Genomic DNA, 18,510 nt, shown 5'->3' with positions numbered 1-18,510 from the left:
GCCTGGCTGGGAAAATGTCTTTTTGGTCGGTTACACAGTTGTCAGCTTGGGGGTCCTGAAATCGTTTTGGGGCCGAATATCAAACAAGGCTGCCATGGAATGACCCGTGGAAGGTGATCCTTGATATACGGCCCCAGACTTGTAAGAGCAGTTGGTCGCAGAATATGCCTCAGTTACACTTGGGCACAGCCAGAATCGGAATGATGCCCTATATATTGGTCAAATTATCGTGTTCAGACCTTCAACACCAGCCTATCAACAGTTTCTGTCTCTCCAAGACCAGAGCAAACCTCTTCTAGATCAGCATGGTCCTCATCAAGCCTTCCTCGTTGCCCTCCTCGTTAGCGCCTCTCTGGCCCTTCCAGGTCCTGAAGTGCATAGTAAAGAGTCAACCGTGATTATTTGTAAAGGCATCCAGCTCTTCCAATGGGTTCGTGAACAACGGCGAGAGTGGCGCCAAGATTATAAGGGAATAGCACGTTTTTAACTTGAATTAAATGAGTACTCTGGAATCTCCGATTGATGTCTTCACCCTAGCGACAAACGCTAGCTGTATGAAAGGGACGATATGCGAGCTGATTACAACAATTATGTACGGAATAGCGTAGCCGAGACCTGAAAGGGAGAGACCGAAAAAAGAAACTAAACCTCAAACGATACAATCGGCGACAATTGAGCCTCATGTAGACCCGTTCCACCAATGGGCCAGTCGGAGTGGCCGATCATCTATTTCGGACGTCCGAGCGGTCCGATACGGTGGCCGAACGACTTACTATACTGATCGAATATAGAATATTGCACGGCCGGTGTTATTACAGAGGGACAGAATATTAGTTGGCTGCTGCCCGCTAGCTCACCAGAAAAAAGCAAACCCCAGGCACAGCAGGAAAAGGCGACATGGGCTCCTTCTTCAGCGTCCTCTCCTTTTTCCAGCGACCCCGAGATCCGCTCCAGGCAGAGGCTCAGGCTCTTCAGACGGACACCCTATCCTCCAAGTACGAGGAAGAGCGAGCAAAACGCCTCCGGGCCGATGGAGTCGCCCAATTCCACGAGACAGAGGGCATTTATCGTCCCTTCCAGACGGACATCGGGGCGCCGTCATTGACCCGTGATAGGATTGACTCCGAAACGACCGTGCTGATTGTGGGCGGGGGATACGGGGGGTTAGTAACGGCGGTCAATCTGTGCAAGCAGGGCGTGGAGGATTTTCTGATCATCGAGAAGGGGGCAGATTTTGGAGGTACCTGGTATTGGAATCAGTATCCTGGTATGTGCTACATCTCTTGTTTGTTAGGGCTACACCGCCGCCGTATTCGACCCGTAGCGCCAATAGACGAAGCAAACGACATGCACTGACCGATGGACCTAGGCGTCACCTGCGACGTCGAATCGCTGCTATATCTCCCCTTTCTTGAAGAAACGGGGTACATTCCCAAAGATCGATTCTCGTACGGGCCGGAAATTCGCGCCCATGTTGCGCGCATCGTCGAGCGATGGAATCTGGCTTCGAGGGCCCATCTGCAAACGGAAATCAGAACCATACGATGGGACGAGCAATTGGGTCAATGGCATACGGAGACCAACCACGGGGATCATCTGAAGTCCCGGTTCGTCGTCCTTGCCACGGGCACCTTGCATAAACCCAAACTGCCGGGACTGAAGGGGATCGAGGATTTTCAACAGGACCATTTTCATAGCGGTCGCTGGAACTACCATATCACGGGAGGTGATGCCACGGGGAAAATGATCAAACTGGCTACCAAGACGGTGGGAATTATTGGAACGGGGTCGTCGGGCGTGCAGCTCGTGCCGAAACTCGCCCAAGATGCAAAGAAACTGTACGTCTTTCAGCGAACGCCTTCGTCGGTATCTTTGCGGCACACGCGGCCGCCGGATCCAGATATCATTGCTTCGCTGTCACCGGGTTGGCAACGCGCGCAGATGGATCTTTTCGCCGGTATTCTGCAGGGAGAGATCCTCGACGATGTGGAATGTTCGGCGGTGGAGGGGTTGGATGCGTTGACGATAAGGGAGATCCATGCCGAGGCTACGCGGATGGGAGTGGATGTGAAGGCACACCCGGAGAAGATCGGGGAGGTGTATCGACTGTTGGATTTCCGGTTGATGGAAAGGCTACGGAAGGTGGTGGAGGAGACCGTGCAGGACAAGGCGACGGCGGAGAAATTGAAACCGTGGTATGCATTCATGTGCAAGCGACCGGCCTTCAACAACGAGTATCTGTCGGCATTCAATCTGCCCAATGTGGAGTTGATTGATACGAATGGGCAAGGAGTGTCGCATTTGACAGCCACGGGGGTGGTGGCAAATGGCCAGGAATATCCTGTCGACCTCCTGATCTATTCCACGGGATTCGAATTCGAAGTAGGATCGAACTTCTACCGCCGGACGGGCATTCAACTCATCGGGTCCAAAGGCCAGACTTTGGACGAAAAGTGGGAGGGCAATCCTGGAGGTGGACCGTCGACACTATTCGGCATTCATATTCGTGATTTCCCCAATCTCTTCAACATTGGTCCAGCGCAGGCCGGCGTGACGGCCAACCAGCTCCACAATATCTACATCGCGGGAGAACATATCGCCGAGGTGGTGCGCACATGTCTCCAAACACAGGCATTCCGAATCATCGAGCCTACTGAGGAAGCGGAGGAGGAATGGGGCAAGCAGATAGAAGTGGGGAGAGAAAGGCGGTTGGAATTTGCCCAGACCTGTCCGCCAGGGTATTACAATAAGGAGGGCAAACCAGAGGAGATTCCTGCGCGATGGGGAGTGTATCCACAGGGAATCTTATCATGGGAAAAGGTGCTGAAGGAGTGGAGACAAGAGGGGTCAATGAAGGGGATGGAGCGACGATAGGGATATTTCTTTGACTAATACGATATGAATAGACATTCGCATGTGGGAATGCCCTACTGCTACGTAGTGTAATATAGGAGAACGAGGACCTGATTACGAGGTGAGAAAGGAGCCGCTCCTTATCTGGATAATATTATCACCTTTCATATAGACAAGTAAGTGTAATCCTGTAAGACAACAGAGCAAAACGGGATATTTCCTGACGAAAGGAGTGATTGGAAAGGTGAACAAATGCCCTAGAATACATCACCTCCGAACTGACCACAGCCAATCGGAGTCGTGGCCGAACGCCAAGGCCGAATACTTCGGCTTCCCCGATCAGCCCTCTACAGCAAAGAAAGTGATATCAGATCAGCTTGGGACTGAAACAAGCATCGCCCGTCCGTCGAATCAACAAACGCCTCACATAAGCTCCCTCGACATGCACAAGTTCTTCCAGTCCACCTGGCTCGACTTCGAAGTCATCCGCATCCTAGGCACTGCGCCCAACGGCGGTGCCGATATCTGCGAGGTGCTCGAAGCAGTTGGTAGTATCCAGGAAGGCGACGCCGAGTCATGGAACAAAGCCTGGAAAGCGCAGGCCGACCGGGCCGAAGCGACAGGCCTACGCTGCCTTCAGACGGGGAACCGTGAACTAGCGAAACGCGCCTTTCTCCGAGCGTCCAACTACACCCGTGCCAGCGGATACATGTTTATCGGCGAGACGCCCTCCCAGCAGGACCCACGCGGGCTGGAAATTGCCGAAAGGGCCATCGCGCTATTCAAACGTGGCGTCAAGCTCGCCGACGCCCCCGTCGAGTTCCTGCACATCCCCTACCCAGGCGGGGTGCATCTTCAGGGCTATCTCTATTTGCCTCGGGCATCGAAACGACTCCCCGGACAGACGATTCCCCTATTGATTAACTGTGGTGGGGCGGATTCAACCCAGGAGGAACTGTATTTCTTGAATCCCTGTGCGGCTTCCGAGATGGGGTATGCTTGTCTCACGTTCGACGGGCCAGGTCAAGGGATGGCGTTGAGGAAACATGGGCTTGTTCTACGCCCGGACTGGGAATACGTCACCCGTCATGTCCTCGACTATCTGGCACACTTTGTCTCCTTGCGTCCGGACCTGGACCTGGACCTGGACCGCATCGCGGTGTCTGGGTCTGCGTTGGGAGGCTACTTCGCCTTACGGGTGGCTTCGGATCCTCGCATCAAGGTCTGCGTGGCCATGGACCCGGTGCATGACATGTGGGATTTCGGCACTCAGCATGTATCAGGCACGTTCATGAAAGCCTGGATAGATGGCTGGGTGTCCAATGCGACGGTGGACTCGATGATCAATTTCGCCGCCCGCCGCTCGTTTCAGTTGAAATGGGAGGTATCTCTGGCCGGTGCATTTTGGCAGCTGGACCGCCCAACGGATATTTTGCTGCAGATGAAGAAATTCACCCTCAAGGGTGATGGCGAGTCTGGGGGGTTTCTGGAGCGAGTGAAGTGTCCGACAATGGTGTCGGGGGCCACGGATTCGCTCTATCTGGATGTGGCCAGTCATACCATGATGGTGTGGAAAGGATTGCAGCATTTGCCCGAGGCGGATAGGAGGCTTTGGTTGGCGGAGACGCCCGCGGATGGCGCCTTGCAGGCCAAGATTGGGGCTTTTGCTCTGAGCAATGAGTATACCTTCTCCTTTCTTGATGAGAAGTTGGGGATTATGAGGGAGAGGCTGGAGGGGACGGTAGAGTAACCGATCTGTTTATGTCTGTGTCTATTTCTTCTTTAGTATCTCTGTCCACTCAAGTCGAGATTTTGATCAGGTAGTGGTACCTTACATATACCTACGTATCTCTATGAGTATAAGTTCTCTTTGTCACCTCGAGAATAGAAGTACGACATGTGAAAGTGACATTCTATGCACAACGCAATTACTGTAAATGAAATGATGTAAATAGGAGAAGGGGAAGAAGACCGGAAAATAAAGGAAACAGTACGTAGGAAACAGTATACAATTGTATTGCATTATTATAGAAAGCAACCCTATGGAAGTACAAAGCGGCCAACTACACGTCCTTGATCAATTGTGTCATCAGCACCCCTTGTCCAGCAGCCCCTTGCAGGAATGCAGCAACCATGGGATTCAGCCCCAATACCTCAGCCCTTCGTACCCATTCCTCCATCGTCAACTCCAGAATTGTTTCTCCAGTCAGCTTCTCCATCCGTGATTTCATTTCCCTGCTCTCAATCTGCAGCTCACCACTTTCGAACACATACTTCACGTCGACGTCATTGATCCCGGCCTGGATCGCCGCGACAATCTCTGTAGCTGCTCGATCAACCGAGATAAAATCGAAGAAACCCCGTATATATTCCGCCCTTGGAATGGCATGGAGCATCTTGGAGTATTTCAGCAAGGATCCCATAACATCCGTCTCTGAGGCACCGGGACCAGTAATGCTGGAGGGTCGATGAATAACCAGAGGCATTCCATAGATCGTGCTGATCTGCTCGAGATACACTTCTGAAGCCCATTTGGACGCAATATACCCATTAGAGCCATCCACGGCAGGCGGGAAGTCGCGTAGGCTGACGCACGGAAAAGCCTCCTGGCCTGAAAGGGAGGTGATGGAAGCGGTGGAGATGTAGTGGAATTGTAATCCGTGAAGAAGCGCCCAAGTGGCCAGTTGCTTGGTGGATTCCACATTGACGTTGCGTAGGGAAGGGTAGGACTTGAGAAATGAGACATCGGCGCCATTGTGGATGATGGTGTCGGCGACTGAGAAAATCATGTCGATGTCAGAAGGGGATAACCCGAGGGACGGCAAGGACTGGTCTCCGTGGTAGATGGCAACTTTGGGCGAGGAGAACACGGGGTCGGAGTGAGAGGCTGTAGCTCTCACAGCGATGCAGTAGACCTTCTCGATTGATGGAGTGGACAGTAGCTGGCGAAGAAGGGCTTTGCCCAGGAAGCCTGTGGCGCCGGTCAAAATGGCAACTCGTGGCTTATTTGATCCAAGGATAGTGGAGGAGGGTATCCCAGACGGCGTGGAGGTTTCGGTGTCCCAATCAATCATGACCTCTGGCACTGGATTTTGAGGGACATCGGCTTCTCCGAGGATAGCGTCGACAGGAGCAATGTGCTCATCGAGACGTAATAGAGACTGTATCCTAGCAGCCATCCCTCCGAGAGTGCTTGCATCAAACAGTTGAGCAAAGGGAAGGTCAATGGAGAACTCTGCTTTGATCAGGGCTTGAAGACGCATGAGAAGCAATGAGCTACCACCCACGCGGAAGAAATCCGAGTTGGAATCCACCGTAAAATGACCCAGGGTCTCAGGCGTCAACACTTCTTCCCATAGCTTTAGAAGCAGCGATTCCATATCATCAACAGTGTGGGACGTATTCTCAGGCTCTTTTTGCGGCGTCCGTGGCAACGGCACCAGCTGGACCGCAAGTCTATCGATCTTGCCCGAAGCTGTTCGGGGCAGTGTTTCTGTTGGAATGATCAATGCCGGACGCATATATTGTGGTAGCGGGAGGTCGACCAGCAGCTGATTCAAAAATTCATCCGCACTCTTATTTCCCTCTGGAAGCAACTGGACATGGGCGACCAAGAAATCCGAGTTTTCGCGTCGGGAGACAACTGCATGTACAATCCGACCCTTTGACGTTTGCACGATTGTCGCTTCAATATCCTGTAAATCAATCCGAAGGCCACGCAGTTTGATCTGAGTGTCGCCGGCAATGCGTCCCTCTAGAAGCAGTGTCCCATCCTGCTGCAATCGGCCACGGTCCCCAGTGGTATGCATCACCCCCCAACCTCGATGGATCCATTCTTCAGGTGCAAACCTGTCTGGGATGAAACGCTGCTGGGTAGCTTCCTTTTGATTGTGATATCCCGATGCGACCCCCATCCCTCCTACGGCTACTTCCCCGGGAACACCCATTGGGAGAGGCTCAAGATTGGAATCCAGTATGTAGGTGGAGTAGTTAGTCCAAGGAGCCAAGGAGATATTGGTGGGGTCGACGGTCTGCCACTCCACTTCTGCGAAGTGAGAGAAGAAGGTGGTTTCGGTCGGACCGTAGCAGTTGATCAAACGCAAGCCCGGATTGCTCACATGTCGGAAAGCCTCGGTCAAGCTCGGGGTCATCCTTTCTCCACCGGAGATACACAACTTCCATTCTGACTGGCGTAACGCATCTTGGTTCCCAAAGTTTGACCAGCTTATGTATTCCGTTGGTGTCGCGGCCGTGACAGATATCCGTTCAGATGAGATGATATGGGATAAAGCCAATGGATCGCCCCGGGCCGATTGCGGAACAACATAGACACTACCGCCGGAGCAAAGTGGCCAGAAAATCTGAACCAAGGACATGTCGAAGCTGAAGGAGGACTGTTGCAAACCACGGACAGCAGTGAGACCCGATATCCAAGCGTTATGGACGGTTTCCACATGGTTGCGGAAGACGGAATGTTTCATCACAACCCCTTTGGGGATGCCGGTGCTTCCACTGGTGTAAAGAATAGCCATCACCGAGTCTTCCGTGGAGACATTAGGGACGAGAGGCTTCCTGGCAGTGGCAGGAACTATATCACGGGAGACGTCAAGCAATTTGGTATCAAAACTGAGTGATGTGATGTCGTCGTGCGTTTTTGCGTCGGTGAGAATAGCCGTTGGCTGACAGGCTTTGAGGATCACCGCTAAACGATTAGTAGTAACTCGGGGGTCAAGAGGGATGTATACCGCCCCCAATCGTAGGATAGCCAGGAGAGAGCAGATCACATCGGCGGATGGTTCCTGGAAAACGGCAACCTTGGACCGGTCTCTCACACCGGCGTCCGATAAGGCTTGGGCGATGGCATTTGTACGATCGCTCATTTGACCATATGTCAAGGCATGACCGAGTCCATCTTTGATGGCCAGTCCTTGAGCAGAAGATACCACCACTTCATCGATTCGGTGCATGAGAGTCCCTTGCCAGGTGAGCGGGGTAGACAGACCTAGATATATGTCAAGTTAGAAAATTCCATGGATGGGCCCGTCGGACTCTATCCGGGAATACTCACCGCGTCCGAGAGCAATAGCTTTGGCCGAGTCTTCCTTGGAGTATAGTGCTGGCTTGTTCAGGCGCATGGCAGGGTTCTGTGAGAATGCGTCTACAAGGTTCACAAAGCACTTTAAGATAATTTCACCATCAAGTGCCGCGTAGAGAGCCTTTTGCACAGACAACCGCAGGAGTGCATCTCCCCCAGCGTTATCAACGATGTCCAGATTGAGGTCGTAAGCTGTCTGTCCGCCATCAAAGTTGGTCCACTCACACGCACAATCGCAAAAGGTTCTACTTTCAGCAACACCTTGTCGGTAATTGAGGAGTACCTGGAAGAGTGGGCTGTGATTTGATGATCTTGGCACGTTGAGCTCATTGAGTAGAACGTCGAAGGGGACTTTCGAATTGGCAAATGCTTGTTGAGCTTTTGACTTTGTGTCTCGGACTGTTTCGCTGAAGCTGCTGAGCGCCCCCGGAGTCTCAAATCGGACGGGAAGAAGATTGAGATAACAGCCGAGGCTTTGCTGGACATCACTGTCGTTTCGATTCGCGTCTGACACCCCAATGCACAGACTTTCAACGTCGACGAAGCGGCTGATCGTCACCCGGTAGACTGCGAGATAGAATTGAAATGGGGATACTTTCAACCTCTTGCAGGTGTCATAAATTCGGGTAGACAATGTTGGCGACAACCGATAAGAGGCGAGATGAGTTGCATACTTGCCCAAGGTCACCCGGCCGGTCGAGTTTGATAGTGGAATTATGGGTAGTGGCGCAGGTATTGTTTGGAATTCTTTGCGCCAGTACGCCAGCTCGCCTCGCCATTCGCCATCCAGGTATTGCTTTTTCTGCCTGGAGGCAAAATCCGGATACTGCAAAAGCCCTGAATTAGCGGGCAGTGTGCCATCGTAGGCCTTCTGTAAATCGGAGAAGAATATCTCGAAAGCGACTCCATCCATATTGATATGGTGATATCCCAGGATGAGCTCGTGGACCGTAGCAGAAACGCACAGCAGGATGATTCTCATCGTCTCTCCATTTTCCAAGTCATATTCATGATTTTTGAGACGAAGATATTCAGCCTGGGCTTCTTGAATGTTGCATATAGTTTTCTTCTCCAATCGAAGAACCGAGGACTCAAGGATGGCTTGCATTGGCTCATGGCTTTGGTCCGTAAAGAAGCGAGTACGCAATGATTCATGACGTTGTCCGACTGTCGCCACGGCCTGAGCAAGGTCATCGACGCGAAGCTTGCCCTGAAGACGGATAGAAACTGTAACATTGAAAGTGGTCTTATCTTCAAGATAGGATCGTAAGAACCAGAATCTAGACTGGGAAAATGATACCGGGAGGATTCTTTGCACTGCATTGTCGGTACCAATGGGTTGAGGGATATCCTCGAATGATGACCCGGACATCTCCGATGGGGTTGCCTTGGCAGAAGACGGGCTCTGGGGTTCGGATTGTGAGGTTGAACTCCACCCCATACCCTCCTGAGGTCGGTCGTCCAAAGGATCTGGTTTAACATCTGGCACTGAGAGAGCAGCAGGTATCACACGGCGCTCTATTTTCTTCTTTTCCTCCTTCTTAGCGACAGAGAAAGGCGTGTGATTAGCTGTGGTGACTGGTTTCTCTTTAGGTTCTTGTCGGGTTGTCTCTACGATAGACGGCGGTGCAGGAGCCGACTGAGTCGGTTTTGGCTGTTGTCGCAATGTTGCTGATAGTGCTGAAGCGGCAGGCTTAGTCTGGGCCTTCTCAGATGAGACGGGATTCCTGTCAGGAACAGCTCCCGCGACCACGTTGGGGATCATATTCGCGGACAGAAGCTCCCCAGCACGCCCCAGCAGTTCACCCATTGTGGAGCCGCTGATGATCTTCAAAACCGGTATATCGACCTTCAGCTCTTTCAAAAACCAAGACCGTAAGTCCAAGGCAACAAGTGAGTCGATACCCAGTGCATCTGCATTGAGATTCATCATGTCCAGATCGGCGGGGGTTTGCAGCGCTGATTGTAGCTTTGCAACCAAGGCAGCTTCAACGACAGAAACGTCAGTGCACGGACCGTTCAAAGCAACCAACTGCTGAGACGAGTAACGCACCTCTCATAATTTCATAAACCTCTTCATGAGTAGTCGCTTTGGAAAGCTGGATCTTAACAGGAACAGTTGCACTATTACCATGGGTAATGCTGCCCTCCAGGTGCCTGTGCTTGATCAAATGAGAGAAGATGGGGTTTTCGGCGTACTGGGGTTTGTCTTCTTCGTCGTTGTAGAAGACTCTCAAGCCGGTGAAGTATTCTGGGTTCGGGCCGGGTCGAGGAGGACTGGCCACGACAGCCTCTGCGAAGATCTGGTAGAAGTCCTGCTCTGACATCCACATATTGCCCACCTTCTGGAGAGCGACCTGCTGTGCAAGGGTTAGCTCACGGGTCACGTAGCCATTGCCCACAATTGCCCCAATGTGCACTGTTGACGCGGCAAGCCCCCGCCGTCTCCTTTGAGCGGCGAGTCCGGCGAGAAACATGTTGGCCGCCGCATAGGCTGCCTGACCCGGATTGCCCGTGACGGAAGCCATGGAAGAGAGAAAGACGAAAAAGTCAAGGGCTTCACGTGAGAATATCTCATCAAGGTGGACTGCCCCGTCAACCTTGGGCTTGAGGACTTTTTCCATGCGCTCCATGGTCAGATCGAGAAACAGAGTATCATGAAGAACCATTGCACCCTGACAGACACCAGCCACCGGTGGAAGGGAGGCCACGATTTGCTGGTAGACCGAGTGGACAGATTGGCGGTCAGTGACATCACTATGCTTATGATTAGCCAACTATTGTATTCAGGATCATGGGAGAATAAAAGTACTTAGCGTAGACTTTAACGGTGGCCCCCAATGCTTGAAACTCGGATATCCAGCGGGGATCAACCTTGGGGTTTCGACTGGAGAGAGCGATATACTTTGCGCCGCGGGTGATCATCCACCTACAGAGAGACAATCCGAGCCCTCCGGTCAAGCCAACAAGCCAATATGTTCTATCGGTTCTGAACAGGGGTCGTGAATCAACAGGCTGTAACCGGAGAGGAACCGTGGTTTCTGAGCGCCAATCAACGACCGCTATGGTACCGGTCTGTTCGAATTGGCCGTTTACAAGCTCTTGCAATGATCGGATCGGAACGTCCTGTCTGTTGGTTTGAAACAAGTTAGATCGAAGCTGTAAAAGACATGATTGGAAGGCCTCTGGGATACGATGATCAGATGATGCAGTATTTAATCGTCCATCAAATTGCGTCAAGGTGTCCCTTGTTTCCACCGGATGGCTGGAAGCGATGTACTGTATGAGATTAGAACAGGTGCTGTCCGTCCATGTCAACAGTCGTGCCACATTTTGGGGAATGGCAATGTTGACATCCCGTCTCGAAGAGCGTGGATGAATGGCAGTCCATGGCCCCCTGGGTGGAGGAATGGTCGATGTGAGAAAGAGAATTGAAATCCCTCGTCTCAACCCAGCGGGCTCCAGAAGCTTTGCCAGAGTTTCGCTGGGCTCTAAGACCGCCAGTATATCCCCTCTCACCAAGTCACTCAAAGCTGCATTGCACAAGAGCCCGTGAAATACGGTCACTAAGTAGTCCACGGCTTGCTGAGCGGGCAACAAACAGGGCTGTACCCAGCTCTCGGGAACTGTAATCCGGGATGACAGTGTGGTTGATAAGGATAACACCTGGAGGCCAGTCGCTCTATTCGTGCCGAGAACGACGAAGAAGTGGCCCAACTGTCCAATCTTGACCGACCTTGATAACGAATAGCTGACATCAACTTCCACGGTACCATAGCTGGCCGATTGAATCAGGTTCTCTGGTGCCTGGTCGGAAGCTGACAGAAGGGAATATGTATTACCAGAATATGTCAAGGTTACAGATTCTGATTTGATATCGACAGCTTGTGTGATTAAGCGACGAGATGAATTGTACCGACTGTTCAGACGCTTGCTCAGCCTGACGCGGGGGATGAGCGCCTTGCCCTGTTCGTACGCAATCTCTGGCTCCGTGGACCAGAATAAATCTTTGAGTCGTCCTTCCTCGTCCCAGATTTCAGTTGCTGCGAGCCGGATCATGGCTTCCGAGACCAATTTGGAACTGGGTTCCTCAGTGGCTGGAAAATCCAGGACCTGAAGTCGGAGGTGTTGCATTTCTTGTAGAAGGCAGCGACAAAGTCCCACTATCATTTTGGCGTATGGGTCACATTCCTTGTACCCAGCAGTGACCCAGAGCACATTCTTCGACCTCTCAAATAGCAATTGCAGGCCCCGTAACTTGGATTCTGAAAGGGACCGTAGGACGGGGTCATCATGATCCTGGAGGCAAATCACGCTCCCACTTGAGGAAAGACTGGTAGCATCAAGATCCGACAACGATGCGAATCGTCTGATCTGTCCACAGAATGGAGTGAGGTACTGAGCCACCGATGATATGAGATGGGAGGTATGAGCCTTGCTGCCGCCAATAATAGTAAGTCCCGGAATAGCGATAGTTCCCTGGCTTACAGGGGATAGTGGATCGCGAAGGAGGTTCAGTCGGTCATCCACTGCCTGAGAAAGTATGACGCAGAGCGGAAGTGGCTCAGTTGAATGATGCGGCGCGATGGACTCGATGCCAGAGAAACCCGTGTCTTCCAGAAGGTTTTCCCACTGAGAAGGTTCAATGCACGGGGATAGCGGTCTACCATCGTCAGTTCCCAGCCACCAGCCGGGCAGCCCCCCAAAAATGAACCCAAATCTCATTGGATCGTTGTCCGTGATCTCCAACATTACCAGGTATCCGCCCGGTTTGAGCAGCTGGCGAACATTCTTCATTGTCTCCTCAAGCTTTGTCGTGGCGTGCAACACGAGGGAAGCTATGATGAGATCAAATGAATGGTCTGCATAACCTTGATCGAGAACATCTTTTTCAATGTCGAGAGTTTTAAACGTCATCTTAGACTCGTAGGCTTTGAATGTTTGCATTGCTTTCTCGAAGAAGCCACTGGATATATCCGTGAATGTATATCTGGGAAAGGGATGAGCAACTGTCCAGAATGGAAGATAGCAAGTTGCTCTTTCACTCACGAGGCAAAGGCATCGTCAAGCTCTCTCAATATTGACTTGGTCGCACCACCGGTGCCGGCACCTGTACATATGATTAACATCCTTCAGTGAAGAAAAGAATGTGATGGAACAAACCAATTTCAAGAACATTCATCGTCGGGTGACGATGCCCTATCTGTTTCACGGCTGTTGTTAATCTCTTCAGATACTCTTCCATCCCAAGGCCCGTTACATAGAACTCATTGAGCATGTTATCTTTCATCATGGCCTCCAGCATGGTCGACTCTCCTCGAATCGCGGAAATAATGTTCTCTCCGACCGCACGCATAATTCGAAGGTCAATACTGTCCGGGTAGCTAAATTTTGAAGATATTGTTAGCTCGAGGCCAAAGAGAAGAGGACATCACAACGTACCTCTCAATGATGGATGTGATCTCGTCATGCGTATCGGTAATCCACTGTTGCTGAGCAAAGGGATGATGACCTCTGGAAACCCGATCAAGCATGTAGTCTGCATAGGCAAACAGATGCTTGTGATGCCATTCGCAACTCCCCCGGTCCTTCTCGGTTGTCCTGTTTACCAAGTGGCGAAGGTAGTAGTAAGCAACTCTTTCTAGCACAAAGCCAAATTCAAACCTCTCACGCTCATTCCATGGGGTCTGCATGGCATTCGGGGATGCCACGTCCCATACAGGCTCCGAGAAAATATGAGTGTCGGTGCTTTCTGTTGGTGGAACCATGGGCCTGGTGTGCATTCCTTCCAGCTGAATCATCGCATTCTGGCCATCGGCGGCATACAGATCAACATCCCCATCCACTCTGGCACCGTCGTCACGACCGATGGTGGACAAGAATTTCAATGAGAGACCTGGGGCAGAATTGGCAGCGCATATGGCTGGATTAATGCTGATCCGGGCAATATCGGTGGGTAGTTGGATGGATTGAAGTCTACCGTCCCCTGGAAAACAGAATGCCAAGAGGATGGATTGGATGGCGGCATCCAATGCTGCTGGATGAATAAGCAGAGGTTTATCTCGCACACTGCTTTCCGGAACCGAGATTAGGCCAGTTGCGATCCCAGATTTTCTCTCCATGGACGAAAGCGCCCTGAACGGACCCGTGTACTCGTAGCCGTATCCCGCAAAGGTGTCGTAGAATCGGTCGGTCTCGACTGCCATCATAGCAAATTGCGGAGCAGGCATAGGAGGGAGAAGCTCTAGGACTGGATCCCCAAATGTCACTTCAAGCACCCCATCTGCATTTAGAGACATGGGGCCTGAATCCTGGCCGGCAGTCGAAAAGAAACTGAATCGACCTGTCAAGGTATCACCATGTCGTTCCACCTGCGTTAGGGACACGAGAATCTCAACACTAGAATCTTCGGCATCGAAAACCAGTGGCTGGCCAATGGTGAAATCCTTTAGCTCAATCGATCTCAAGGACTCCTCCCCGGCAATCTCTCGGACAGCCTCAAATGCGGTCGACATGTAACCCGCTGCAGGGAATACCATCTGGCCTTGAATCTGGTGGCCTGTGATCCATGGTAGTTCCTTGGGGATGAGGTAGTTGTTCCATCGAACTTCTTTATCGGATGAATTGGGGCAACGAGTCCCGAGAAGTTCATGCGGGAGATACTTTCGCTCTCGAAAAATCTTAGAGATACGTGATTCGTACCAGTACGGTCTGTCATGATCCCATGAGTAAGGGGGCAGCCCCTTGAGAGGTACCTGAGTATCTGCGTCAGGGTTCAATAGACCGTCATATCCGGTACAATCGACAGCTTGAGGGCCCAGATTAGCCCAGATGTAGCCGAGCCCGGTGGAAAGTGAATCGATATCATTCACACCCCGGCGCAGAACCCCGGTATACGGTATGGCAGCCCCGAGAACGTCTTGGATAACTTGGCTAGCAGGCCCCTTCAATGCAGGGTGAGGACCGACCTCAATCACCAGATCGAATTGGCTTTCCCCAAGTGCATATTCCAACGCCTGGGAGAACAGCACGGGCGATACGAGATTGCTGATCCAGTAAGAGTCGGCAAGATTGTCCTTTACATCATCGATATGTTGCTGGTAGACACTTGAAATCCAAATGCAATCCGAGTCCAGCGGACGTCGAGGCTGGATTCCACACGCACGAAGAGAATTCGCATAGGCTTCCGAGCAAGGGACCATATGATGAGAATGATAGGCCTTGTCGACCTTCAAAACTCGGGCGAATTTCTGTTCCTCCTCATACACTGCTCGCACATTGTCGATGGCGTCGGTATCGCCAGATATCGTGACGCTTGTTGCCGAATTGCTTGCCGCGACGCAAACCTTGCCTCGAAACCGTCTCAATTTGCACAGCTTCTGCGCATCCTCATATGAGGTACCAACAGCAATCATTGCTCCTGCCTGACCCTGTTTACCTTGCGCAAAATGAAGATTCGCTCCCCGATAGTACGCAATGCGGATCGCGTCTGTCGCCGTGATATACCCTGCCGCGTATGCAGCCCCGATTTCACCAGAAGAATGACCAACAACCGCAGAAAACTTGATACCTGCGGCCTTGAGGAGATCCACGAGAATAATCTGAATGGCGGTACAAAGTGGCTGGGAGAGGGCAGCCTCTCCTACGCGGGACGATGTCTTGTCGGCCAAAAGCTCCCTTTTGAGAGACCATTTCGGACGATCGAGGGGTAAGTGGGCCAGGCTTTCTTCCAGGCGATCAACGATGACGTGGGCCGCTGGAAAACGCAGCAGCTCGGCTCCCATTCTAGCCCATTGGGCACCCTGGCCAGTAAAAACGCCAAGAACACGGAATGGCCCTTCCCGGGATGCTGAGGTCGAGGCGGCAATTGATTTCTCTCCGTTCCCAGTTTTGAAGAAATCTAGCTTGGAAGCAAGGCCTAATACATCGGTTGCCGAAAATGAGACGCGAGTGGAAAATGCAGATCGTCTGGTGGCTAGTGTGAGTGAAAGTGCACGGAGATCAGTCGACGGCCGTGCCTTGAGAAAATTTGAATACGATGACACCAGACCCCTGAGAGAACTTTCCGATGCGGCTGAGAAGGTGAATGGAGTACAAACAATACTCTTCTCTGTGTGCCGATTGGGGTCGAAAGGCTTCTGTGATGGTTCGTAGCTTTCCAGGATACAGTGTGCATTTGCCCCTCCAAACCCAAACGAGTTGACACTGGCTCTCCGCGGTGCATTGTGGTTGGTCGACGGCCATGGTTGACTCTTGGTGGCTATCTCCAGATTCTGGTAGAAAGGTCTGACTGAGGGTGCCAGCCTCTCAAACAACAAATTGGGTGGGATGACTCCGTGCTGCAACGCCAGGGAGGCCTTCAGGAGACCCGCTAATCCGGCGGTTCCTTCGGTGTGACCGATGACAGTTTTGATCGAACCGACAAACAACGGACTATGACTCTCTAGATTCAAGCCATTGTTCATGAAAAATGCATTGTGGATTGCCTCCGCCTCGGTGGGATCACCTGCTGGCGTCCCAGTACCTGATGGTGCATTTCGCGTCAGTGGTTCACTCACTTAGCGACTGGAGATGAGGTGGGGGGGAGAAGGGAATTGAAACCGACCATGCGCCTCAAAGTACTGGGGTCGATCCTGTGCCCGATGCAGATCCAAACCCGCCTTCGCGTAGGTGGTTTCGATCAATGCGGCCTGAGCGGTGGGACTGGGCATCGTGATACCCTTGGTTTTACCATCTTGGTTAATACCAGTCTCTCGAATGATACATTCGATATGGTCTCCATCGGCGATCGCTGAGGAGAGTGTTTTAAGAACCACTGACGCCATTCCCTCACCCCGGGCGTACCCGTTCGCCCTCTCATCCCACATATACGATCGACCATCTGGCGATAACATTTTGAGATTGCTTTCCGCAATATACTGCTCCGGCCCCAGCAGAAGGTTGGCCCCAGCGGCAATCGCCATTCGAGACTCCCCAGAGCGCAGAACCTGTACGGCCTGGTGCACCGCTATCAAACTGGACGAGCAAGCGGTATCGATAGTCATCGATGGCCCCCGCCAGTCAAAAAAGTAAGACACTCGGTTGGAAATGATGCTTCTTGCGGTTCCGGTGGCGAAATAAGTGGGAAAAAACGATGTGTCGCGACCTAGGAGATCGGCATAATCGGCCCCCATGAGACCTACGTAAACAGCAGTCTGGGAGCCCTGGAGATGGTCGATCGAGATCCCGGCAGCCTCGATACTCTCATACACTGTTTCCAACAGAAGACGCTGTTGGGGATCGATCGAGTGGGCCTCGACTGGTTTGATCCCGAAGAATTGGGCGTCGAAGTGGCGGTGATCCTCGGAAAGGAAGTAGGAGTGACGAACATTGCTGGTCCCATGATGCGTATTCTCCGGGTGGTAAAATCCGTCCGGATTGAAGCGAGTGTCGGGGATTCTGCTCTGCACGTCGCGTGGCTCTCGAAGTAGATCCCACAGTTTGGATGGAGTGCTTGCGGCCCCTGGAAACCGACATCCACTGCCAATGATGGCAATTGGCTCGTTCGAATGAGTCTGCGAACCCGCCATGTGGAGACTTGGGCCTGTGTTGGAGAATCGGATGAAAGCAGGGAGGCGCAAATGATCACAAGAGGGACAACTCTTCGGCCCGTGATCTATGATCCCGTTCTGGTCTTTGATCGGCTTTCTTCTATCCGTCCTTGTGTTTATTCGTATTGAGATATACTTGCCGGCCGGCTCGATGGGGTGGATGCTCTAGTTTGCCTTCCTCCGATAGGCTGCATCCGAGTCGGAGTTGATCCCGATAGTTTAGGCGGGTCAGACCCCGAGCGCGGAGGACCGACATTTCCCCGGTTTGAGTCTATCGGAGAGGCGGTCCTGCCCCCAATCCATGCTTTAGAGATTCCTTCATCGTGTGTCCGGCGCGTAGCCAGAATAACTGGCAACCCTGGCATTTCGTGCTGTCTGCGGGAAGCGTGGAAGGGGAAGACGAGAGACACGCCAACACGACGCGCGGAAGCTGTCACGTGAGTGGTGGCCACTTGAACCACCCCAACACAACACATGCTGGCTGGTTGGGGCTGCCTAGAAGTACGTTGCAATTTGGGGAAACAAGAAGAGCCAAGCGGATTAATTTCCCCTAAAAATGAAGTATTCAGACCCTCCAGCCGTCCAGGTGGACATTAACAGCCCATGATTGTAGCGCCCATGAGACAGAGTACAATATATATTTCATCATTACCATTACGCTAGTACTAGTCAATGAACATCTTGGCCACATGTAGTAAGTTATCTGATTTGTACGCAGTAGGGGATAAGAAGAAGCAGGAATGTACACAAGACAGTCACCCGAAAGCTGTTGACATACAAGGACTGACTAGCACCTAGCTATGGCTTATAGTCGACTTGGTAAGTCGGGAGATGCTTAAAAAAGTTGTCCCATCTTGAATTCACCATTTCACCCTGCAGTGACAGAAGCTAGTTACCACCCCTGCCGCTTCATTCCCAGCTCATCCATTCCTCTTCGTCCCCAGCGTTCCTGCTTGTCTCTTCCAGCCTCAG

General features: G+C 52.0%; 3 protein-coding genes across 3 annotated transcripts; 2 read left to right on the top strand and 1 right to left on the bottom strand.

Annotated features, from left to right (window-relative positions):
- Positions 1-897: 897 nt before the first annotated feature.
- Positions 898-2,874, top strand: BO94DRAFT_605342 (flavin-containing monooxygenase; the record flags this gene model as incomplete). The annotated part of the gene is made up of 2 exons (XM_025616485.1): positions 898-1,267; positions 1,370-2,874. 2 exons carry the CDS (start codon positions 898-900, stop codon positions 2,872-2,874), a joined length of 1,875 nt encoding a protein of 624 aa, XP_025464063.1.
- Positions 2,875-3,269: 395 nt separating this feature from the next.
- On the top strand, positions 3,270-4,603 carry BO94DRAFT_605339 (alpha/beta hydrolase family protein; the record flags this gene model as incomplete). The annotated part of the gene is made up of 1 exon (XM_025616484.1): positions 3,270-4,603. Exon 1 carries the CDS (start codon positions 3,296-3,298, stop codon positions 4,601-4,603), a length of 1,308 nt encoding a protein of 435 aa, XP_025464062.1. The 5' UTR covers positions 3,270-3,295.
- A 270-nt stretch (positions 4,604-4,873) lies between these two features.
- BO94DRAFT_605326 (putative hybrid NRPS/PKS enzyme) lies at positions 4,874-17,517 on the bottom strand (the record flags this gene model as incomplete). Its single annotated transcript, XM_025616483.1, has 9 exons — positions 4,874-7,855; positions 7,922-9,934; positions 10,002-10,705; positions 10,761-12,938; positions 12,998-13,058; positions 13,112-13,332; positions 13,391-16,472; positions 16,554-16,963; positions 17,081-17,517. 9 exons carry the CDS (start codon positions 17,515-17,517, stop codon positions 4,917-4,919), a joined length of 12,045 nt encoding a protein of 4,014 aa, XP_025464061.1. The 3' UTR covers positions 4,874-4,916.
- Positions 17,518-18,510: the final 993 nt, after the last annotated feature.

The sequence above is a fragment of the Aspergillus sclerotioniger genome (genome assembly GCF_003184525.1).
Source record: "Aspergillus sclerotioniger CBS 115572 chromosome Unknown BO94scaffold_28, whole genome shotgun sequence".
NCBI classification, from domain to species: Eukaryota; Fungi; Ascomycota; class Eurotiomycetes; order Eurotiales; family Aspergillaceae; genus Aspergillus; species Aspergillus sclerotioniger.
The sequence above is the reverse complement of the archived record's forward strand: the minus strand, read 5'-3'. Positions and strand labels throughout refer to the sequence as shown.